This window comes from Gekko japonicus, unplaced genomic scaffold (genome assembly GCF_001447785.1).
Source record: "Gekko japonicus isolate JY-2015 unplaced genomic scaffold, Gekko_japonicus_V1.1 scaffold1209, whole genome shotgun sequence".
NCBI lineage: Eukaryota > Metazoa > Chordata > Lepidosauria > Squamata > Gekkonidae > Gekko > Gekko japonicus.
Genome location: NW_015162516.1, coordinates 376315 through 400608, shown reverse-complemented (window position 1 = coordinate 400608; position 24294 = coordinate 376315). Strand labels below are relative to the sequence as shown.

The 24294-nt window shown below is 44.1% G+C and overlaps 1 protein-coding gene across 1 annotated transcript in view; it reads left to right on the top strand.

Moving 5' to 3' along the window:
- The window catches only part of KIZ (kizuna centrosomal protein), a 133821-nt gene extending 113477 nt beyond the window's left edge, over positions 1-20344 (top strand). Inside the window, exons 12-13 of the mRNA XM_015406210.1 lie at positions 16139-16182; positions 19756-20344. Of these exons, the coding sequence (XP_015261696.1) occupies positions 16139-16182; positions 19756-19859 (148 nt within the window). The 3' untranslated portion in view covers positions 19860-20344. The remainder of the gene's footprint in view (positions 1-16138; positions 16183-19755) is intronic.
- The last annotated feature ends 3950 nt before the right edge of the window (positions 20345-24294 follow it).

Here is a 24294-nt window from a genome sequence, read left to right as displayed (position 1 = left end):
TATCATCCGCAAATTTAGCCACTTCACTGCTTACTCCCAACTCCAAATCATTAATGAACAAGTTAAAAAGCAGTGGACCAAGTACTGATCCCTGTGGTACCCCACTGCTTACACCCCTCCACTGGGAGAACTGCCCATTTATACTCACTCTCTGTTTTCTATTAATTAGCCAGTTTTTGATCCATAAAAGGACTTGTCCTTTTATCCCATGATTTTTGAGCTTGCTTAGGAGCCTTTGATGAGGAACTTTATCAAAAGCTTTCTGGAAGTCAAGGTAAACAATATCTATTGGATCCCCCTTGTCCACATGTTTGTTCACCCCCTCAAAGAACATTAACAGGTTAGTGAGACAAGATCTTCCCTTACAGAACCCATGTTGAGTCTGCCTCAATAGGTTTTGTTCATCTATGTGCCTACTAATTCTTTCCTTAATAATGGTTTCCACCAATTTACCCGGTATCGACGTCAGACTGACTGGCCTGTAATTTCCCGGATCTCCTCTGGAACCCTTTTTAAAGATGGGAGTGACATTAGCTACCTTCCAGTCCTCAGGAATGGAGGCTGATTTTAAGGAGAGATTACATATTTTTGTCAGGAGACCCACAAGTTCACAATTGAGTTCTTTCAGAACTCTTGGATGTATGCCATCTGGGCCTGGTGATTTATCAGTTTTTAAGTTGTTTATCAGTTTTAGGACCTCCTCTCTCGTCACCTCAATCTGACTCAGGTCTTTCAACACCCCTCCCGAACTCAGCGGCTCTGGAGTGGGCAAGCACCTCTCATCTTCCACAGTGAAGACGGAGGCAAAAAATGCATTTAGCTTCTCAGCCATTTCCCTATCATCCTTCAGTACTCCTTTTACCCCTTGGTCATCCAAGGGCCCCACTGCCTCCCTGGCTGGGTGCTGCTGGCCTAGATGGACCTCTTGGTCTGTTCCATCAGGGTTCTTCTTGCATTGTCTACCTTATTCTTCGAGCATCATGAAATACTGAAATAAGCAAGATCCCATTTAAAGCAAACAGTATATAACATACACAATAAATATTGTCACTGATAAATCCAATCTCTTCTTTCTTTCTTTCTTTCTTTCTTTCTTTCTTTCTTTCTTTCTTTCTTTCTTTCTTTCTTTCTTTCTTTCTTTCTTTCTTTCATCTTTTTAATCAATAATTGTAGTTACGTTGTGCTTTTCTGGCTTAGTAAGCTGCCCTGGATACCAGAACCAGTAGAAGGGCTAGGTATAAATATACCAAATAAATAAAAGGGCATCCGACTCATCAGAACAGCAAATCCATGGGCAGAAATCCCATGTGCATGTAAAAATGTGCCTAAGATGCCCTGACCTGGATAGCCCGGGCAAGCCCAATCTTGTCAGATCTTGGAAGCTATGCAGGGTCGACTCTGGCAAGGACTTGGATGGGAGACCTCCCTGGAATACCAGAGGTGGGGGCAGGCTTTACTCAGCCACCTCTCTGAATATCCTCCAGTAGGGGGTCAATCACCAGAGGTTGCTATGTCTTCCAGGTGCACACACTCTCACTCTTACACTCTCTTTCTCTCTCACACATGCACATATAAAAAAATACAAAAAAAGTGCCTGAGTTTTTGGCCTGCCCCCGGGGCCACCCATCCAGCCTTCTTCAGTAGGCGGGGCTGCCTTATTCCCAGGTGGGGCCTTCAGGGAAATGGTTGGGGGAAAGTGTGAGCTCCTCATAACTCAGAGTTGTTGGGTTTTTTTTAAAGAATCCTCTTTCAAAACACACGTGCAAGCTCAATTACTTCGTAGTGTCTATGAGTGTATTTATTTCATTTATTCCCCACCTTTCTCCCTGATGGGAATCCGAAGCAGGTTACATCATTTTCCTCTCCTCCTTTTTATCCTCCCGACAACCGTACGAGGTTAAGTTAGGCTGAGCCGTCGCCCAGCAAGCTTACATGGCAAAGTAGGAATCGTTATGCCACACTGGCTCAGCATTACTGTTGACAGCTGTGAGCGTTAGAGGTGGTATAACCTGGCAAAAAGAGTGATTTTACTATCCAGCTAGCTTTTAGAGACCAACGAGATTTTTGGAGTATTAGCTCTTGAGAGTCAAAGCTTCCTTCATTGTTATCCAGAAGCATTTACCCAACGACTAACTTTCTTAAATCATTTCCTTAAGTCATCCTTTTAAGTCTTAAGGGGAGCGGTGGCACAGAGGGTATATCCCACTGTCTTAACATCTGAACTGTGTTAGTTCAAGCCCTGTGCTGGTGTGAGCAGCCAGCCTGTTGTCCCCAGCTCATCGTCCACCCAGCGATTCGAAAGCTTCGGCGAGTAGATAAAATGGGAACCGCTCCTTAGAGAGGCTGGGCACGCCAATCTCCCTTGTTAGCTGACGGTCGGACGTCCTGGTCGAGGCTTGGAAGGCGAAACAGCTTCTCGGCTACGAAAGAATCCCTGCAATAGATGTTCTGGCCAGGCGGTGGCAGTGTGGCGATTGACATATGGATCCTGAAGCCTGGCCAACACGTAGCCGTGCAGAAAACGATGGAGCCAAGCCAGAAGACGTCTATACCAGGCAGTGACGGCACGTGCAATTAAGAATGAATATATGTTGTCTTCCCTATCCCCTACAAACATTGTTAGTCCCTTGTCTATATTGAGTAACTGTACATCGCTTTGAGCCCACTGGGGAAAGTGATTAATAAATGGAAAGTATTATTATTATTATTATTTATTGTTAAGTAGCCCACCATGTTCACAGTAATAGTGGTTAAAAGGGGATTTTTGTTAGGACCAACTAAGTATAAAAGTGATGCTAATCTTGGTTACTGCTTTTGTGGTTCCATTTGAGTGTTCTTTGTCTGGGAGGGTGGGATACAAGTCCCCCCCCCCCCCCCCGGTAGTTTCTAGTATGTTTTTGATTATTATAGCTGTATGAGTATTTTATTTGCATATCTAACGCATGTTATGAAGAATGGATTAGAATAAAATAAAATGGTGCTTCTTAGTTAGTGGGTGGCACATTAAAAATTCCTCATTTACATGGTTAGTTATAGGGTTTCTTATTTTTGCGGTTCCTCCATAAACGATATCATTATTTCTGATCAGATACTCAGCAAATGAATATTCATCAAATAACCTTGTAATTGGGCAGTTCATTGGACACCCTTGTTGCATCAATTAATTTCCGTGGGATCCACAATTAAAATTCATGCAATGAAACTTACTGTTGATGATGATTGGCACGTCTCTCGTCTTTGGAGAGGCACAAAGTCTGGTTTAACTAAAGGGGAGGAAGGGAACAAAGATATTTAAATTCTAGCACCGTCCCTTGGCAGCAGAGTGCCTCATCCTCTCATCCAACTGAGATGAGCCACTGACTCACTTCCAAACGGAACTGACACCTGTTGTCATCTGTCCTTCAGGTGTTGCTTTAAGTGGCGTTAATTAGAGATAGGATTTCTGGGCTAGTATTAAGACTACATAGCTTTGGTTGCCTCTCTCTGTTCATTTGCTGTACCTGAAGATAAGCCCATCTCCCTTTATGCAGATAGATGATGATGATGATGATGATGATGATGATGATGATGATTAAATTTTATCCCGCCCTCCCAGCCAAGGCCGGCTCAGGGCGGCTTACAGACAGATAAAATTCTCAGAATGCAATCATAATAAAATCACACACATTAATAAATACAGCATTAAAATTAAAAAAAGGTAAAGTGCTAGCAACATTCCTCATGTTCCAATTGACGCTTCGGCCTTCTGCAGCTATCTTAGGTCATTGGCACAGACTGTGTTTGAGGGACCTGTGGGCCAGGGCTCCATCAGAGTAGATATTAATTGTTGGTGCTGGAGGTGTTAGTGGTGTTCCAGTAGATGTCCATCCATGAGTGTTTTAAACCAGATGTTAGTCCATCTCAGGCTGAAGGTCTCAGCATCAAGGCATCTCTCTTTCTCCAGCGTTATCCTGGGCCAGCAAGCTGTATGGCCCTCACATGCAAGCAAGATGGCTGCATAGTGCACAGTCATCATCCAGCAAAGGCAAAGATTGGTAGCCAAGTTAGTGTGTCTGCAGCAGTGGAAAAGAACAAGTGATGCAGTGACTTACTTAAGGTCATTCCCTGCCACAGGTTTGTTGGCCTTTAAGGTTCTACTGGAGGCTTGTACTTTTCTCCCTCAACGGAGGCTGTTTACGTATTTTGTAGCAGCAAGCCTGAATTTGACATGGAGCCATGGCCAGCTCTGCTTCTCTGGTGCATGAATGATACACCTGGCTGTCACATTTACAACTTATCTGTTTTGGTATGCATTTAAAAACAAGCCTTCAAGCTCTTACATCCTATATGTGTCAAGTTCCTTGCTTCTGCAAGCCTTTCACAAGGCAGTTTGACAGGGGAGTTTTCAGGAAAGGGCAAGAAAAGCTGAACCACATCTGCAATGGATCGGAGCAGCATGGCTGGTGAGGGAGCTGAGGCAATGGCATGCAAAGTCTGTGGCATGTTCATATTCTTACCTGAGGGTAACACCAATTACGCTTGCAGCAAGTGCAGGTTGGTAGCCCTACCGGAGGAGAAGATACAGGGACATGAGGCACTCTTGTTCATTTTATAAGGGAAGGTGTAGCATTCATGGATAGAACGCATGAAACACTCTTGGGAAGGCAACAGGAGGAGGGTATCTCAGCAAATGGAGAAGCACACAACACTGGAGGAGGGTGCATGGAAGAATGTAACCCACAGGAGCAGGAAAATCAGGAGATACTTTGAGCCTCTGTTGCTAAGCAGTCGGTTTCAGGAACTCCCCATAGATATTGATTCTGGACCACAAGATATTGATTCTGGACTTCCCCTAGCCTCCAAGAAAATTGAAGGAAATTCCTCAGACCCCCGTGGATGAGAGGACTTGATCTTCTGCTTCCCAATATAGGAGAAGGTGTGTGCTGGTAATTGGGGATTCCCTACTCAGAGGGGTAGAGGCTAAAGTGTGCTGACTGGACTTGTTGTCTTGAGAGGTATGCAGGTATGCTGTCTACCAGGCGCACATTTATTTTTTATTTATTTTTATTTTTTCGATTTCTAGGCCGCCCTCCCCGCGAACGGGCTCAGGGCGGCTGACATCAGGGCACGCATGCCGGTACATAGAAACAGGATAAAAACAAATAGTTGCCAATTTTACAAAATAAAATGATCCAAGATGATCCAAGATAGCAGTCTTCTATTTAGTAGATGGTATCAGGATATTTAAACAGATCTCAGTTCAGTGGTCTCCATGCGCCATAGTGCTGCAGTTTGTTTGTCACCAGGCCAGTCCAATACCCCGCTGTTACCAAACTCGTTGGTGGTGGTGGTGGCGGCGGCGGCAGCTCCTAATCGATAGCCTGGCGGAAGAGCTCCGTCTTACAGGCCTTGTGGAACTGTGCAAGGTCCCGCAGGTTCCTGATCTCTTCCGGGAGCTCATTCCACCAGGTAGGAGCTGCCACCGAAAAGGCCTTGGCCCTAGTACCAGCAAGCCTGCCCTCTTTGGGGCCTGGGGTCACCAGCAGATGTTGCATCCCCGACCGTAGTGCTTTTGGGGGTATATATGGGAAAAGGCGGTCCCTCAGGTATGTCGGACCCTGGCCGTATAGGGCTTTAAAGGTAAGAACCAGCACTTTGAAGCGAATCCGGTATGCTATTGGCAGCCAGTGCAGTGCTTTCAGCACAGGACGGATGTCCTCCCATCTAGGGAGATGCATCAGGAGCCTGGCTGCAGCATTCTGTACTAGCTGCAGCTTCTGGATTTGCGACAAAGGCAGCCCCACATAGAGAGCATTGCAGTAGTCTAACCTCAAGGTGACCGTCGCATGGATCACTGTGGCCAGGTCGTCGCGGTCGAGGAAAGGAACCAACTGCTGAGCCAGCCTAAAATGGTAAAAGGATATGACAGAAAGGGTAGGAAGACTCATCAAACCCACAGATTATCCAAGATATGACAGAAAGGGTATGAAGATTCGTCAAACCCACAGATTATTATCCTTTCTTGCTCATCCATGTGGGAACAAATGATACGGCCCGGTACAGCTCAGAACATATTAAAAGAGACTATGTGGTTCTGGGTCTAAAGGTGAAGGACTTGGGAGCACAAGTTGTGTTTTCATCCGTTTTTCCTGTTGGAGGCCGTGGCTTAGGAAAGGAAAGAAGAATACTGCAAATAAATGACTGGCTATGTAGATGGTGCCATAAGGAAAGGTTTGGGTTTTTTGGACCATGGTTTATGCTTTCGAGTTGAAACTCTTTTATCAGGAGATGATTTGCACCTCACAAGGGTAGGAAAAAATGTGTTTGATAAGAGCTTTGCAGACCTGATAAGGAGGGGTTTAAACTAAATCCTGTGGGGGAGCGAGACAAAAAATCAAAGCCTATTATGATGCCAATAACTGGAGATAAGAACACTGAAGATTTCTGGGGAGTGACACATATGCTAGGAAACATTAACTTGCAAGTAAGTACAGAAATGAAAACCTCAGGTCACATAAACCATGGATAAACCATGTCTCTACACTAATGCGTAGAGTATGGGAAACAAGCAGGAGGAACCTGAAATCCTGATTCAGGAAGGGTACTATGACCTAATAAGCATTACTGAAACTTGGTGGGATGACACAATTGGAATATTATGATTTAGGGATAGGGATAGACAACTAAGGACAGGTGACAGAGTAGCATTATATGTAAAGGAGGTATATACTTGTGAGGAAATATCTTGCCTCAGATAATGCATTACTTAGTTTAGGTTCTGCCGTGTCTTAACGTTGCCTGTTTGTGACTTGGTTTGTGGCGTCATTTTCTTTTAGTATTTGGACCACATTCATTCCTATTCCCCAGCATCCGTTCTTTAGTGCAGAGGTCCCTAACGTGGTGCCCACCAGTGCATTTTCTCATACCCGTCAGATGTTTTTAGAAAGTGGGTGAGGCCAGGTGGGTCTTTTGCGCAGACAGGCTTCTGATTGGCCACTGAGGATTTGATCGGCTGTGTCGATCTTGAAAAACGTTGCTTGGGCAGCAGCTGCCACCACAGCACAAAGATGATGATGATGAAGAAGAAGAAATTAGATTCATACCCCGCCCTCCACTCGGAGTCTCAGAGTGGCTTACAAACTCCTTTCCCTTCCCCTCCCCACAACAGACACCCTGTGAGGTAGGTGAGGCTGAGAGAGCTCTTTCCAGAACTGTCCTTGAAAGAACTTGTGACTGACCCAATGTCACGCCAGCAGTTGCATATGGAGGAGTGGGGAATCAAACCCAGTTCTCCCAGATTAGAGTCCGTGCTTCTAACCACTACACCAAACTGCACTGAAGGTAAACTGCAGCAGTCGTGTGACTGACTGCCTCTTGTAGCAGCCCCCAGGCTCAGAAAGGTTGGGGACCCTGCTCTAGTGACTGTCCTCCAATGGCTTTCACACTCATTGACCATGTCCCAGTTAGCAACCTACATGGGTATGTTCACCAGGGCAGCCGTGACACAATCTTGATTCTGTATTAGTTTAGGAATGGCCATAATCTGGCAAGTTCTGAGGGCCAAATTATATGCTAGATCTTGTGCTTTTCCCAACAGTGGGCTTCTTTCGTCCCCAAATTGGCTGGAATTTTTGGGCGGATAAACTGTGTGCATGCAGGCATTTAACTCCTTGTCGGCTGTTTCTCAAGGAGCCCCTCCCCTCTTCCCTTGAACGTGCCATTTTCCTGGGGTCATGGTGATGGGGGGAAAGACTCCATTTTGGGAGGGGAGATTATGCAATTGCACCTGTTGTGTACTTCCGTTCTAAATATGGGGATTTAAATTAATCAGGAACAAGCCTTTCAAAAGGTGGTTAATTCTGGAGAACAAACATATTTTCATGGATCAGAAGGAAGTCTGTATAAGCACCTCACTAGAACTGAAAAAGTTTGAACTGGGCCTCAGTAATAAATTTCCCATTAAGGATGGAGCAAACTTAGGTAGGAAGAGTGATTGATTGATTAGACTTCTGTCCCGCCCTCGCGGCCGAAGCCGGCTCAGGGCGGCTTACATAAAACACCTAAAAGTTTTACAATGCACATAAAATAGAATTAAGAACAACATGTAACAGGCAATGCTAAAAGCATAATATAATAAAGTGCTAGTAGCAATAATTGGTTTTAAAGCACAGCTCTCTGAATTTGCCCTTTTCCGTTTTTATCTAGATTCTTTTAATTTAAATTTGCCTTTAATTCTGAAACTCCATAGTGCAGAACTGATGGTTGTTATCTGACTTCTGAATGTAAACATGGGCTGTCAGCAGTCTTTGAACCTACTTCCTCCTTCAGCTTGCAGTGTAAGTGCACTTTGGGGAAACCCGTGGCCCCCTCTCTCTCCAGGAAGCCTTGTGTGAAACAGGCCGGCTCTGAACACGCTGCTTTGCATTATGTACCTTAACCAGATTGATGGCTAGCAGTGTTCCCTCTAAGCTGTGGAGTCTTGTGAGCCAAAATTCGACTTTGTGAGCTACTGGCATTGAAGGTGTGAGCGAGTGATTTGGCTACTGCATGAATTAGTTTGCTCTGGAGCCATCCTTTCTGAGCTGAGACAAAAATGTGTGAGCCGGAGGCTCAAAAACTGTGAGCTAGCTCACACTAACTCAGCTTAGAGGGAACACTGATGGCTAGTGCTTCCGGCTTCAACAGCACTGACCACTCCCTGGAGGAAAGGATGGGGAAGGGACATTTGGGTTCCCCAGACTTGGAGTTGTCAGAACTTAAAGCGCTGTCTAGTGTACTTGGCAGGGAGCACGCAGCCCCAGTTCAGTAAGGAGCAGTATGCGTACCTGTACCACTAATACTGCCTCTGAAGCCTTGATCATCCTTGCTGGATCAGGGTTTATGGTTTCACAAAGCACTCAGTTCTGAACTTAATAAGGTCTGTTCTGATCTCTCCTTCATACGTAGTCCGTCTCGTCCACTTTGTTATCTTTCACAAACACATTCTTGCTTGTTAGAATGATTGCGAGATTGACACCCGGCTTTTGTTTGGAATAAATCCTTGAGAACTGGCATACTGTAAGTGTAAGCTGTGAACCAGGAAGTCCTGGATTCAGATCTCAGCCAGGATCTCAAAAGTTGGCATCAGACAAGCCGCTGGTTCTCTCAGCCTCTGTGCTCCGCTTCATCTATAATCATCGTTTATCAGTCACCTTTCTACACAAATGTGACTGGATGATAATAGTTGGCTGCCTTATAGGGTGCGGTCAGACACGCCATTTGATCTGGTGTTGTGCCAGTTCAGAAACAGATTTTATCTGCATGATCACACAATCAACATCCGCCTCCCGTCCCCAGCCATCACTTTCCGGCTCAAATCCCCTTTAACCCGTAGTATTTTGATACCAGGTCCCCAAGTGGTGTTTTCCTGATTCTCTGGTTCCAGCTGCACTTTTCTTGCGGTTTATAATTTATTTATTTCATTTAGAAAGCCAATAGCAGCTGCACTTTTCTGACGTCTGATCGCTCCTCCGGTGTTGAGCCACTTCCGGTTTAAACCCCCTCCCCGCTCGAAAGCTGCCCGAGGCTTTCGCTTTTCGCCCGCCATTTTTTAAAGCGTTGGCGGTGTGCGCATAGGCGGAGCTCTGCCACCGCGTTATTAAAAACAATGTTTAAATGGTGCCTAGTTTTTGCGTTTAGATGAGTTCGGGATCTCACGGAGGCCATTTTCGGGGTAAACATTTAAAGGGAAGTGTTCCTTTAAAGTTTAAAGGGAAGTGTTACAGCAGTCAGGTTGAAGTGGAAATTGCTGTTTTGCGCGCGTGTGAAAATTTTAGTTCTATGCCCAAACTGAGAGAGAGAGAGAAACAACACCAATGCACGCTCCCGGGGAGCGATGTGGCTGCGCAGCGATCCGGAGCAAGGAGATGAGTGTGATTGCGATTCTCCAGGTTAAAAAATTTAAATCGCTTCCAGTATGCCACCTGGGAGAATATTTACCAGCATAACACACTTTCTTTTGTATCAGCGGGAGACTTTAAAAAAAAAAATTCTACTAGACTTTGAGAATAGCGTTTTTAAGTACAGGGAACAGTACCACATAATTTAACAGACCTATATCCTGAGGTCTGTGCTACCATACATTTAAAATCTAAAAAATGTTTAGTATATTATAAAAAAAAGTATGAACATTTCCGCAGTAAAAGAGGTGGCTGATGCCAAGTTATAAAAACATTTAAACCAGACCATTCACGGACAAGATGGAAGTTTCTACATATTTATTCATTCATTCATTTATTTAACATTCGACTTCTATACCGCTCTGACCCCCCGAGGGTTCTCTGAGCGGTTTACAATTATTTATAGTTACCTAACTTGGGCCACAGAGTTGAGGGGGGGTGACATCCCTATCGACACCCAGGCAGCAAGGCTCCGATGTTTGTTTGTTTGTTGCGGCATCTCTTTGGTTCCCGGTGTTCTGCTGGCCCCTGGAGCGGATCTTCCTCTGGTGATGTTCCTTAAGGGTATTTAAGGGTCTCCCTTGTTATGCAGAAGCATACAGGTTTGTAAATTAACCAACTAGGTGGAAAACTATAAAATGATCCGATGAGGACTGAATATGATCCTGGAGCATAAAAGGGAATGATAAAAGGGTTGGAACACTTTCCCTATGAGGAAAGGTTAAGGCACTTAGGGCTCTTTAGCTTGGAGAAACGACGACTGAGGGGTGACATGATCGAGGTTTATAAGATTATGCATGGGAAGGAGCAGGTAGAGAAAGAGGTACTTTTCTCCCTTTCTCACAATACAAGAACTCGTGGGCACTCCATGAAATTGCTGAGCGGTCAGGTTAGAACAGATAAAAGGAAGTACTTCTTCACCAAAAGAGTGATTAACACTTGGAATTCACTGCCACAGGAAGTGGTGGCGGCTACAAGCGTGGACGGCTTCAAAAGGGAATTAGATAAGCATATGGAGCAGAGGTCCATCAGTGGCTATTAGCCACAAGGTATAGATAGGGGCACTGGGGCAAGTGATGCTCTGTCATCTTGGTGCTTGGGGGGGTCAACAGTGGGAGGGCTTCTAATGTCCTGGCCCCACTGGTGGACCTCCTGATGGCACTGGTATTTCTGGCCACTGTGTGATACAGAGTGTTGGACTGGATGGGCCTTTGGCCTGATCCAACATTGGCGTCTCTTATGTTCTTATGTTCTTATGAGCATGACATGTTGAGGACAGCTTGGTGTTAACGAAAATAATTTTTTTTGGGGGGGGGAATCTACCCACTCAAGCACGAGCTCTTGGTACCGGCTGAAAAATGCCCTTGTTCATCCATGCTTTCTGCTGATTAGTTTTTTCAATTAACGTTCATCCAGGCTGCTAATATGTATTTTATGCTGATACTTATAAAATCATATTATTTAAAATGATCTGTAAGCTGCCTTTGGTGAAGACGGGTGGGATGGAATCATATTAAAATCATATTATTTAAAATGATCTGTAAGCTGCCTTTGGTGAAGACGGTGGGATGGAAATTACTAAAATATTAGATAAATTTGTTTGTAATTTTTCAACATAAACATTCAAAAGTATTTAGCATTGCAATAGCACAATTAAATAACTGACTTTTTGCTGCTGCCCATGCTCAAAAATGTAAGCCTTAAGAGGTTTTTTTATTCATTTTTATTCATTTGAGAAGACCCACTAAAGGCAAAGGGGATTATCCACAGTAATGGGTTTCAGCCCCACTGTATTTTCGTATGCTCTGTATAACATCAGAATTTGGCCTACTTGTATAGATTGGACAAAAATTCCAATATTATAGCACATTCTACAGAACGACTGTTTAGCAGACGAATATCTATTCATTACCAACATGAGGGTTTAACTTTAAACTGGATCGCTGCAGATTAACCGAAGTCCTGATGCCGTGCTGGTGGTGACCCAACTGCGGTGAAAAGAGTTTGTTTGCCTTAGTCTGAGCAGCCTTTGTCAGAAAGTATCACCTTCCCTTCTATTAGATCTCTCACAGTAAAATAGACTAGAGGGTCCATTTTCCAGTGCTTCCCCACAAGACTGTTAATAGAATAGTTAATGCTCTTACATCATTGCCCCTGGCGAGATTATTTGGCTGCAGCAGCAACACAATAAGGAGGTGCCACACAAAAGATCAAAATGATTCCAGCTTGTTTGGCAGATTCAAAAGGGCCTGTGATGCTCTAGACACAAGAGCATTCATTTAGCGCGACAGAATGGCCGCCGCATTTGCATCAAGGTAGATCAAAGGCAGCTGAATGCCTACAATATTTACATAAGGATAGGGGAGAGGCGATGGGAACCCAACTGTTGAGTCCTAGCCATACTTATTCAGCCAGGGAATAAGGATATTTTCAGGGGTAACGGAAGGGTTTTCTTCTAATAGAAGAAGAAGAGATTGGATTTATACCCCGCCCTTCACTACCCAAAGGTGTTTCAGCGCGGCTTACAAACTCCTTTCCCGTCCCCACCCCACAACAGACACCCTGTGAGGTAGGTGGGGCGGAGAGAGCTCTTGACAGAAACGTCTTTTTCAGAAACAGCTGTGCCAGAGCTTGTGACTGACCCAAGGTCACATCAGCAGGTGCAAGTGGAGGAGTGGGGAATCAAACCCAGTTCTCCCAGATTAGAGTCCGCACACTTAACCACTACACCAAACTGGCTCTCGACTATATGTATATATATATATGTATATATATATATATAGCTTATAGCAAGGGCATTAAGAACATAAGAAACAGCAATGTTGGATCAGGCCAAAGGCCCATCCAGTCCAACACTCTGGGTCACACAATGGCCAGAAATACCAGGGGCCATCAAGAGGTCCACCAGTGGGGCCAGGACATTAGAAGCCCTCCCACCGTTGACCCCCCCCAAGCACCAAGAAGACAGAGCATCACTTGCCCCAGAGCCCCTATCTATACCTTGTGGCTAATAGCCACTGATGGACCTCTGCTCCATATAAGAACATAAGAGACGCCAATGTTGGATCAGGCCAAAGGCCCATCCAGTCCAACACCCTGTGTCACACAGTGGCCAAAAATACCAGGTGCTATCAGGAGGTCCAGCAGTGGGGCCAAGACACTAGAAGTCCTCCCACTGATGCCCCCCCCCAAGCACCAAGATGACAGAGCATCCCTTGCCCCAGAGTCCCTATCTATACCTTGTGGCTCATAGCCACTGATGGACCTCTGCTCCATATGCTTATCTAATTCCCTTTTGAAGCTGTCCATGCTTGCAGCCGCCACCACTTCCTGTTCAGGGCCATAAGTCCGCATAGAAGGACTTTGGAAAGGAGTTGCTAACTATGGAACTGGCCGTCAGAATTAACTTGCTTTCTTGAAATGAAAGGGCACCCGTTAGGCAAACGAGAAGCATATTTGCAATATATATTTTATGGAGTCTATATTCTGAAGTGATTTACAGACTTGTGCTTCCCATTTAAAGGTAGTACCGCCTCATCACATGCCGGCTTTAGCCATCGGCTTTTCCTCTTCCTCTCAGGCTTTAGGCAGGCTGCCTCCCGTTAAAAAACTATTAGGACAGGACATTCCAAACATGTGTTCACACTTAACTGGACTGGAAGGTAGCTAATGTCACTCCCATCTTTAAAAAGGGTTCCAGAGGCGATCCGGGAAATTACAGGCCAGTCAGTCTGACGTCGATACCGGGTAAATCGGTGGAAACCATTATTAAGGAAAGAATTAGTAGGCACATAGATGAACAAAACCTATTGAGGCAGACTCAACATGGGTTCTGTAAGGGAAGATCTTGTCTCACTAACCTGTTAATGTTCTTTGAGGGGGTGAACAAACATGTGGACAAGGGGGATCCAATAGATATTGTTTACCTTGACTTCCAGAAAGCTTTTGATAAAGTTCCTCATCAAAGGCTCAGAAATCATGGGATAAAAGGACAAGTCCTTTTATGGATCAAAAACTGGCTAATTAATAGAAAACAGAGAGTGAGTATAAATGGGCAGTTCTCCCAGTGGAGGGGGGTAAGCAGTGGGGTACCACAGGGATCAGTACTTGGTCCACTGCTTTTTAACTTGTTCATTAATGATTTGGAGTTGGGAGTAAGCAGTGAAGTGGCTAAATTTGCGGATGATACGAAGTTGTTCAGGGTGGTGAAAACCAGTGAGGATTGTGAGGCACTCCAAAGGGATCTGTCAAAGATGGGCAAGTGGGCGTCAACATGGCAAATGGGGTTCAATGTGGCCAAGTGCAAGGTGATGCACATTGGAGCCAAAAATCCTAAATATAAATACACATTGATGGGGTCTGAACTGGCAGAGACAGATCAAGAGAGAGATCTTGGAGTTGTAGTAGATAACTCACTGAAAATGTCGAGACAGTGTGTGACTGCAATAAAGAAGGCCAATGCTATGCTGGGGATTATTAGGAAGGGTATTGTAAACAGATCAGCCAATATCATAATGCCGCTATATAAATCAATGGTGCGACCTCATCTGGAATACTGTGTGCAATTCTGGTCACCATACCTTAAAAAGGATATTATAGCTTTGGAAAAAGTGCAGAAAAGGGCAACTCGAATGATAAAAGGGTTGGAACACTTTCCCTATGAGGAAAGGTTAAGGCGCTTGGGGCTCTTTAGCTTGGAGAAATGACGACTGAGGGGTGACATGATTGAGGTTTATAAGATTATGCATGGGAAAGAGCAGGTAGAGAAAGAAGTACTTTTCTCCCTCTCTCACAATACAAGAACTCGTGGGCACTCCATGAAATTGCTGAGCGGTCGGGTTAGAACAGATAAAAGAAAGTACTTCTTCACCCAAAGAGTGATTAACACTTGGAATTCACTGCCACAGGAAGCGGTGGCGGCTACAAACATGGACGGCTTCAAAAGGGAATTAGATAAGCATATGGAGCAGAGGTCCATCAGTGGCTATTAGCCACAAGGTATAGATAGGGACTCTGGGGCAAGTGATGCTCTGTCATCTTGGTGCTTTGGGGGGTCAACAATGGGATGGCTTCAAATGTCCTGGCCCCACTGGTGGACCTCCTGATGGCACTGGTATTTCTGGCCACTGTGTGATGCAGAGTGTTGGACTGGATGGGCCTTTGGCCTGATCCAACATTGGCATCTCTTATGTTCTTATGTTAACCTTATTAACAATAAAACAACTACAAAACTGCTCTGCAATGGGGGAGGTTTGGTAATGTCACAAGCACCAGCCCAGAAGCACCCTTTACAGCCATCCTTTCCCCCAGCTGAAACTGAACCATGCTGGAAATGTGTGTGGATATCGTTTAGGAAGCTAACTTTAGTACCTAAAGGGGACATGTGTGTTGAGTGTGTCCAACTCCTCCTCTGTGCGGTGTTCTTGCTAAACTGCGCTAGCATGTGCAGGTGCACACATTTTTAGCTCTTAGTGCACAGATGTTTTGCTCATTGCATGGGCTTCCCTGGAGGATCCACTGTGATAAAAGCATCCCCCTCCTCCTCTAAAGATCAGGCTTCATTTGAAACAGGAGTTATCACTGATAACTTATGGTAGTAATCTTCTAAAAAACTAATTCATGTGATAGTCAAATGTAGGCTCGCTCACAACTTTACTGCTAGTAGCTGTTTTGGCTCATGAAGTCATGGGACCAATTTGTTATGGCCAAGATATCAGACTTTATTCAAAGATCACAAACAACTTCTATACCAACTTACTCCGAATTTGTTCATTGTTCGTATATGGGCACCTGTACTAAGCTTCATGTCAGCGCAGGATTTGCTTCCCTCGAATCCGATTTACCATAATTGGTTTCATCTGTAAAGCATTCCTGAATCTGACCAATTGTTGAGAATTCTGCCCAATGACCAGAGCCTATTTATTTGAGGAACACTTTCTTTCTGGGTTCTACTGTATTTCTTGTCTTGTTGATAGTTTTCATTTTGTGAGTTTTGTGGTCAAATGTTATGACTTTTGGTTTATTCTACTATAATTGTTTAATTGCAATATCCTTCTTCTCATACCTAAAGTACTAAAAAAATTTTTTTAAGTCAACTTTTTGCTCACAACACTCCACAGCACAGAGAATATTGCCTCTGCCATCTGTTCCCCAAGTCCATCGAGATATGTCTTGAGCACAATCACAGGAACATTGATATAAATATTTGTTTTGTTTTATAGAGATGAAAACCAAAAAGGAAAGATAGCTGTGATAAAGTCAAAAGGTGAGTAAAAATGGTGACAGATGCAAACTATGATTGCCCCCCCCCCCTTTTAAATGGTAAGACTTTCTCCATGCCGGGGTCCTGTATCATGGTGCCTGCCAGTACTTCCCCTGGTGGCAGCCCAGCTTTTCAGAAAGTGGGCGGGGCCATTGCTATGCAGGGCTTGTTATCGGCTGCCTTAATTCAAATGAAAGTGTTTTGCACTGCATAATCAGCCACAACCACTGTAGGAATCAGGAGGACTAATAAGTACTTGTAATGCTCCTTAGTCATTGTGTGGTTCCATATCCCCTTCAGCCTTTCCTTCTTTTTATATCCCCCTTTTCTTTCTACCTCCCTTCCCTCAGGCTTGTCTTCATTTCTCCTCCTGCAGTCCTCTGGCAAAGAGAGAGGGTGGTACTGCATTTGGCCCTGCCTCTTGTACCAGCCGTTTCGGAGTGACGTTCACCTCCCACTCTCAAAATTCAAAAGGCGCCCCCCCCCCCGGCTCAAAAAGGTTGGGGACCCCTGCTCCCTGCCATGCATGTTTTGTGAACCTCAGCCAAGTCTGTCTCTGGTTGTCTCTCCTCCATCTCCAAAGCATTATGGCCTTTTCTCATATGGAAGACGCTCCAGCCCATTCGTCATTTTGATGGCCCTTTTCTATACTTCTTCAATTTCTACATTTTTTTAAAAAAACAAAGCAATGGGGTGATCAAACGTGGCCATAACACACATATTCTGGGAGGAGGTCCTGGGTATCATAAGGGATATCACTGCGTTAGACTTACCAGTATGCCCTAAATTGGTGCTCTTTGACAGATTGGAGATACTTACGGCATCCAGGGTCCAAAAAGAGCTTATTTCAAAGCTTCTAGCGGCCGCACGTATAACTATAGCAGCGGTATGGAAAGCCGACTCTCCCCCTCAACTCCAGATGTGGTATGATAAAATATGGGACCTATTTATCTTAGATAAGTTGACACAGGTCACTCAAGTTAGCAGAACAAACACATCGCAGGCTCATGATAGATTTGTGGCGGTTTGGTTTGGGGTGTTGCAATACATGTCAGAGAAGGAAATATTCCCCTCAAATGCCGCTTACGCTCCATGGATACGCTTTTAGGTGACTATCAGTTCATACCGGAAGAGGTAGCACTTTAGAACGATCACCATTGGGGTTGCGGGCTCAACTGTCTCTTTAAGTAGGTTGCAGGGCAGAGGAGGACAAGTAGGGTTGCTGTGTCAAGACTCAATGTGAAACGGGAATGCTGATCTGGCTCACCTCTCGCTGTAAAGAAGGCAGTTTATGACTTGTATGTTTCAGTTGTTGGACTTTGGTGTTTTATCAATAAAAGGAAAAATTTTTTAAAAAAAGAAATGAATAAGTGTTGGGTGTTACAAGTTAAAACACTTTCCAGTATTTACTGGGTTAATGATGTTTGTTAAGTCACATGTTTGTTTGTAACCAATCTGTTTTAAACAGTTAGAAAGCCCTGGAAGTTCAGATCTAGTTTGTTGTTCTGATTGGAGGCCAAATTGCCAGGTATTAGCATTTTATGGCTTCTCTTCCTGTCTTGTGGTTCTTTGTTCTGGGCAAGAAGAAGAAGCCTCTCTTCTGCCATTTTCAGTCTAGCTGTAAGGATGTAGGAATATTAGCTCTTTGTTATTTTACATCCTGTGTACCTTTTCCCCATGCTAGGTTGTAGTAAACCTTTATTCTTTTAAACACACACACAAAAAAAACAAAAACGTGGCCATAACATGGTGGTTTTGGAAAGGGCCATCAAGCCATAGCTGACTTACGGTGACCCTGTAGGGCAGGGTTGTCGAACTCATTTGTTACAAGGGCCGGATCTGACATAAATGTCACTTTGTCGGGCGGGGCCATGTGTGCTATACGATGTAATGCCAGGTATACCGGAGATATAAACTTTATAAAGGACACAGGCAAACCCAATTAACAATATTATTTTTTTTTACTCAAAATACAAACAAAAGGAATTGATTCCTAGTAGTCAAAGCAATTGATTTACTGGAGAACCCACAAAAGCCCCAATAAATTTATTTATTTTTTAAAAAACAATTTTATTGTACAGATATAATAAGCAAATTAAATTTTTCACAACATTTCAATCTTTTTATATCCATTTTCGAATATCTCCCCACCCCCCGTTACATGGCTTCCCACAGTGCGTTATCCCCCTTAAATTTTCATCTTAATCTTTAATTCTATATTTTATCATATTACAAACTAATCTTTCAGGTAACATTACTTAAATTCATCATTTCAATACTTTTTTTTTTTTTGGATCCATTCTAATAACTATCAAAACTTATTAAAGTATTTTTAACATTCCATTTCACTTCTACATATTCTTTAAAATCTTTCCACTCTTCATAGAATTCTTCATCTTCCTTGCCGTTAAGTTTCTTTGTCAATTTGTCCCATTTCAGCCATAAAGAGCTTTTTTTTTAATCCAGTCCCATATTTCTGGTACCAGCCCCAATAAATTTATTTAATCATATGAAAGACAAGGGTTTCCCCCCCCCAAGGGATATCATAAAAGGGAGAGTGCCTTACATTTCCATACACACCAGTTGCTTGTGGGCTGGGTAAGAGCCGTGGACGGGCCAGTTCTGGGCCCCGGGCCTTATGTTTGACACCCCTGCTGTGGGGATTTCTTTTTTTTTTTTTGGTAAAAGAATTTTTTTATTTTCATGGAAATAACCTCTTACAGTTAAAAAAAACTATTATCATTCTTAAACCAATACCTATATTCCCATATCCCCCCTCCCTCCTGGTGGCTTCCCGCAATGTTTCCCCCTTTGACCCTCCAGTACATCTTAAGATAACATCAATTAATCTCAATATTGTTCTAAACATAGTAAATTGTGCTTCACATCCCAGTTTTTTTCTAGGTAAAGTTTAAAGTCATTCCATTCTTCAAAAAAGTCAAGATCTTCCCTGTTATTCAGTTTCTTCGTAATTTTGTCCATCTCTGCCATGAACAGAATTTTTCGTATCCATTCTATTTTTCCCCCAAGGGATACCATAAAAGGGAGAGTGCCTTACATTTCCATACATACCAGCGCGCTTGTGGGCTGGGTAAGAGCTGTGGACGGGCCAGTTCTGGCCCCCGGGCCTTATGTCTGACACCCCTGCTGTGAGGTTTTCAAGACAAGAAATGTATAGAGGTGGTTTGTCATTGCCTGCCTCTGTACAGTAACCCTGGGACTCCTTGGTTCTGATGAGACCAGGCTAGCCTGACACATTCGGGTCAAGGGTGGCCATTCCGTAGGCTTATATAAATGCCTAAGTTTGATCTTCACTCCCTTGCCAAATAATCCCTAGTGTGGAATTTTCCTTTTTCACTCCCGCTGTATCCTGTTTCATTCAGGCCCCATCACTGTTTACGTGAAGGCTGACTTAACCCCGCCCACACTCTGGCCCTTACCCAAATTGGGCACATTGTTAAGCCTGATGTGGCCCTGAGAACAACCTGCAGTGTACGATTTTGAACTATTAATAGCCACGGTTGTGAATAACTATCAGTTTCATAGATGTTTCCCCCCCCTCCTTTTCTAATGCAGCCTTTTGGGGCGATTCGGACGACAGCAATTCTGATATTGAAGCAGCTCTGCGTCCTCAAGCACACAGTTCACGTGAAGATGATTTTAGTGACTTCTACGACTGAGGAGCAACAGCTGCTGTGCATACATGTGACAAAAACCTCTCTGCTCAAAAGTGCTCCTCTAAGTGGCATCTCCCCCCCCCCATCCAGAGTTCCAAACACTTATTTGCAGATGGTTGTCATGTGTAGTCCCGTGGTGAGGAACTTCAGATTGGACTCCTGCTCTAATAAAATGTTTGAAAGCCACTACAAGGAAGTAAGCCTGGAGCAGGGAAAAAGGTTAAGTACTCTTTTCCTCTTCAGCTCCTCCTCGCTCCCTTTGCAAATGGCTTTTGATTTAAAGGGGTCACCGGATGATTGCTACGTGTGTTTGCATGGAATGTGTAACTTGGCCTTGACTTCACTAGCCGTTTGGATATGGGAGTCAACAGTTTCACCGATCATACACTTGTGTGTGCCTCAGCCAATATTTCCGTCTACAGAACATTGTCTTGCAGTGGACTTCTTGCTGTTTTGTTTCTTCGTTAATAAAATCTTGCGTTTGGAAGCCTACTTGAAGAAATTTCTGTTACTATCATATATTTCAAGTGCTGCCCCAAGGTGGCCTCTGTTCACACTTTGAAATCTGTATGGATTGTTAATGAAAACTGCAGCTTAGAAACAGTTGTAAGCAGTGTTCCCTCTAAGCTGAGTTTTTTTTGTTTGGTTTTTTTTTTGTTTTTTTAATAGTGGAAAGGAAACAGTTTTCGAGTAAGCTGAGTTAGTGTGAGCTAGGTCACAGTTTTTAAGCCTCTGGCTCACACATTTTTGTCTTACCTCAGGAAGGATGGCTCCAGAGCCAGTTTGGTGTAGTGGTTAAGTGTGCAGACCCTAATCTGGGAGAACCGGGTTTGATTCCCCACTCCTCCACTTGCACCTGGCTGGATGACCTTGGGCAAGCCATAGTTCTGATAAGAGCTGTCTTTGAAATAAAAAAGAGCAGTATCTCTCAAGAGCTCTCTCAGCCCCACCTACCTCACAGGCAGTGTTCCCTCTAAGCTGAGTTAGTGTGAGCTAGCTCACAGTTTTTTAGCCTCCAGCTCAGAGATTTTTGTCTTAACCCGAGAAGGACGGCTCCGGAGCAAACTAATTTATGCAGCAGCCAAATCGCTCGCTCACAACTTTAATGCCCCTAGCTCACAAAGGAGAACTTTTGCTCACAAGACTCCATAGTTTAGAGGGAACATTGCTCACAGGGTGCCTGTTGTGGGGAGGGGAACGGAAAGGAGTTTGTAAGCCGTTCTGAAACTCTGAGTGAAGGGCGGGGTATAAATCCCATCTCCTCTTCTCCTCCTCTCCTCCAGAGCAAGCTGATTTATGCAGCAGCCAATTAGCTCGCTCACAACTTCAATGCCAGGAGCTCACAAAGTAGCATTTCTGCTCACAAGACTCCACAGCTGAGAGGGAGCATTGGTTGTAAGAATGTAATGTGAAGAGGCAGCCACAAGAATAATAGAGTTCTACTCCACTCACTGCACCCAGAAATAAACTGAGGACTTGTAACTCCAGTGCTCTCCCTGGGTTCTTCAGAAAGGGCTGCAGATAAGAGAATGTGGTAGATGTCAGAGGACGGAAGGAGAGCAAACCTACTCGGGGATTTTTCTGCTACCGCCAACAGGCATACAAAAAAAAATCTTTATTCTTGCCCCCACCCTCCAGCCCAGAAGTAGCAAGGACAGAGATGTAAAATTTCGGGAAATTTTGAAGCTCGGAAAAAACCCCTGGAAAAATTGAAAAAAATGCCACATTAGCATTTCTTTTGTCTTTTCTAGATTGAAAGTCATTCTGTTACTTTAGGAACATAAAATATGACTATGGACATTTTTACTTGGCATGAAATTATCACAACTAGCATATTAAAAATATAGTGTATTCCAAACAATTATTACAGAATACCCACCCACATGCAAAAACAAAACTGAAACTTTTTTATTTTCTTCTGACAATCACGCCTCCTAAAGGAAGAAATGCATCTTGTTCTTGCATTGCAGAGTTCAGTTTGTAACCTAGGACTTGCTTGTCCTCAGTGCACAGAAATTAGATCAATCTGATACCATATATATATATATATATTTTAGAAATGATTTGGAAAATATTTGAACACCTTGTCTTAAAATATTTTATTCATCATGTTAAAATAAAACGTTCCGTAATCAATTTTTTTCTTTTCTTTTTTCAATTTTTCCAATTTTTCGGGAAAAAAAGATTTCAGGAAAAAAACCCGGTTTTCCCCCGAATTTTTCCGGGCCTTCACATCTCTAGGCAAGGATGAGGTTGACCAAAGCTAAAGAATAACGGGACGTAGGCCTGGGGGAAACTTGGGAGTGCCCATAGGTGGATCCACACTCCTTTTCCCCTTAGAGACACACAGTGCAGTCCTAAGAACAGCTACACACTTCTAGAACCCTTTGATATCAGTGGACGTAAAAGGGTGGGACCAGGGCTCTTTTTGTAGAAAAAGCCCAGCAGGAACTCATTAGCATAATAGGCCACACCCAACAGCAGAAACCCATTAGCATATTAGGCCACACCCCTGAAAGCACAACTCATTGGCATATTAGGCCGCACCCCCACGTTACCAGAAGTGTGGTCATCCAGCCACACCCACCTTTTGCTTCTTATTCTGTTTACCTTGTTTGTGGTCAAAACCCAGGGCCTTTTTTTGTAGCAGGAACTCCTTTGCATGTTAGGCCACACACCCCTAATGTAGCCAGTCCTAATGCGTTTCTGCTGTTGGGTGTGGCCTATTATGCTAATGAGCTCCTGCTGGGCGTGGCCAACTTGGAAGCCAGCCGGAACTCCGTTCTTGTGTGTTCCTGCCCAAAAACAGCCCTGGGTGTAACTCTGCTTAGGATTGCCCTGGCCTGACAGTCTTCTAAATCTCTGAGCCATGATGAAGAAGAGGTCCACAAGGCAGGAGGTGTGAAAGGCCTGTGGAGTGGGGTTTCGGCCACCGAGAGAGGTCGCCTGTTCTGCCTGATTCTGCTCTTTGCCCTTCCTTGCTGAAGCCTCCATAAGGAGGCTGCTTCTGTATCCGGAAAGAAAGGCGTTTATTCCGTTCACTGACAGTGCAGCCCTAAGAGAAGTTACACCACTGTAAGTCATTTGAAATCAATGGACTTAAAAGGGTTACCTCTGTTTAGGATTGCATTCTGTGCAGGATTGCACTGTGTTTTCTATCCTTGTTGAGTAATGAGTTATTACAAGGTATGTTGTGGATGCAGAGGAAGCAGAGCAGGTCCATCCAGCCCCTTTGCTTGGCTTTGCCTGAAACTCGCTAGATTTTCTTTGCTAAGACTCACAGGTATGATCCTGAGACATTTTGTGCTATCATTATCTGTGCCAGTTTGGTGTAGTGGTTAGGAGTGTGGACTCTAATCTGGGAGAACTGGGTTTGATTCCCCACTCCTCCACATGCAGCTGCTGGTGTGACCTTGGATCAGTCACAAGTTCTCTCAGAGCTGTTCTGGAAAGAGCAGTTCTCAAAAGAGCTCTCTCAGCCCCTCACAGGGTGTCTGTTGTGTGGAGGGGAAGGAAAGGGAGATCGTAAGCCGCTCTGAGACTCCTTCCGCTAGTGAAGGGCAGGGTATAGATCCCATCTCTTCTTCTTCTGCTAGTGCCTTGTAGAACTTTCTATTTTTCAGATTGGGGCCCATAGTATTAAAATCTGGTTCATACATGAAGAGGTGGTAGAATGAACTGTACATTTCAGACAGCAGGTGGTTGATTCCATTTTTGAATGTTCCTTTGGATTAAAAATTCCGAGCAAATCTCCACAGCGGGCAAAAGGGTTCTACCCAACAGATGGGCTGGGTAGGTTACAGATACTGAATTTTCATATTCTCTATTACTGAAGTACTTTAGATTTCTATATTATGGAATCTCTTGCTCATGGCAACCACCACTGGCATTCAGAGGGTTGCTACCTCTGTAGATGGACACTGGCTTCCTCTTTTGGGGAGGGGGCCATTATGTAACCACTGGGCCAACACTTAGCTGTCCATTGTGCTGAATTGCATTGGCTCTGTTTGGTGGCGCTCTGATCCTGCAAGGAAATAGGCATCAGAGGCATTTGGCTAGCAGCAGCACAGTTTAAATAATCATTGAGAATATATATGCTGCCCCTCCAGAGATTTGGTTGAGGAAGTTCACCAGTAAAAACAACAACAACAGAAAAAGCAAGCCTACAATTTTAAAAACAAGCCACCGTTAATTTGCTGTTCATTCTCCGGCTATACGTGTGAACCTTGCCTGCCACTCTAACGTATTTAATAAAAGTATGCGTGCACATGAAAGGTCATACCTTGAATAAACCTTTGTTGGTCTTAAAAGGTTGTCATCGGACTCTAAACTTCTTGTCCCAAATTTTGTGAGTATTTCGGGTTCTACTAGACTCTTGCTGTGTCCTGACTCACCAAAGCTCCTCCCCTGCCCCAAATGTTTGTTAAGTCCTAAAAGT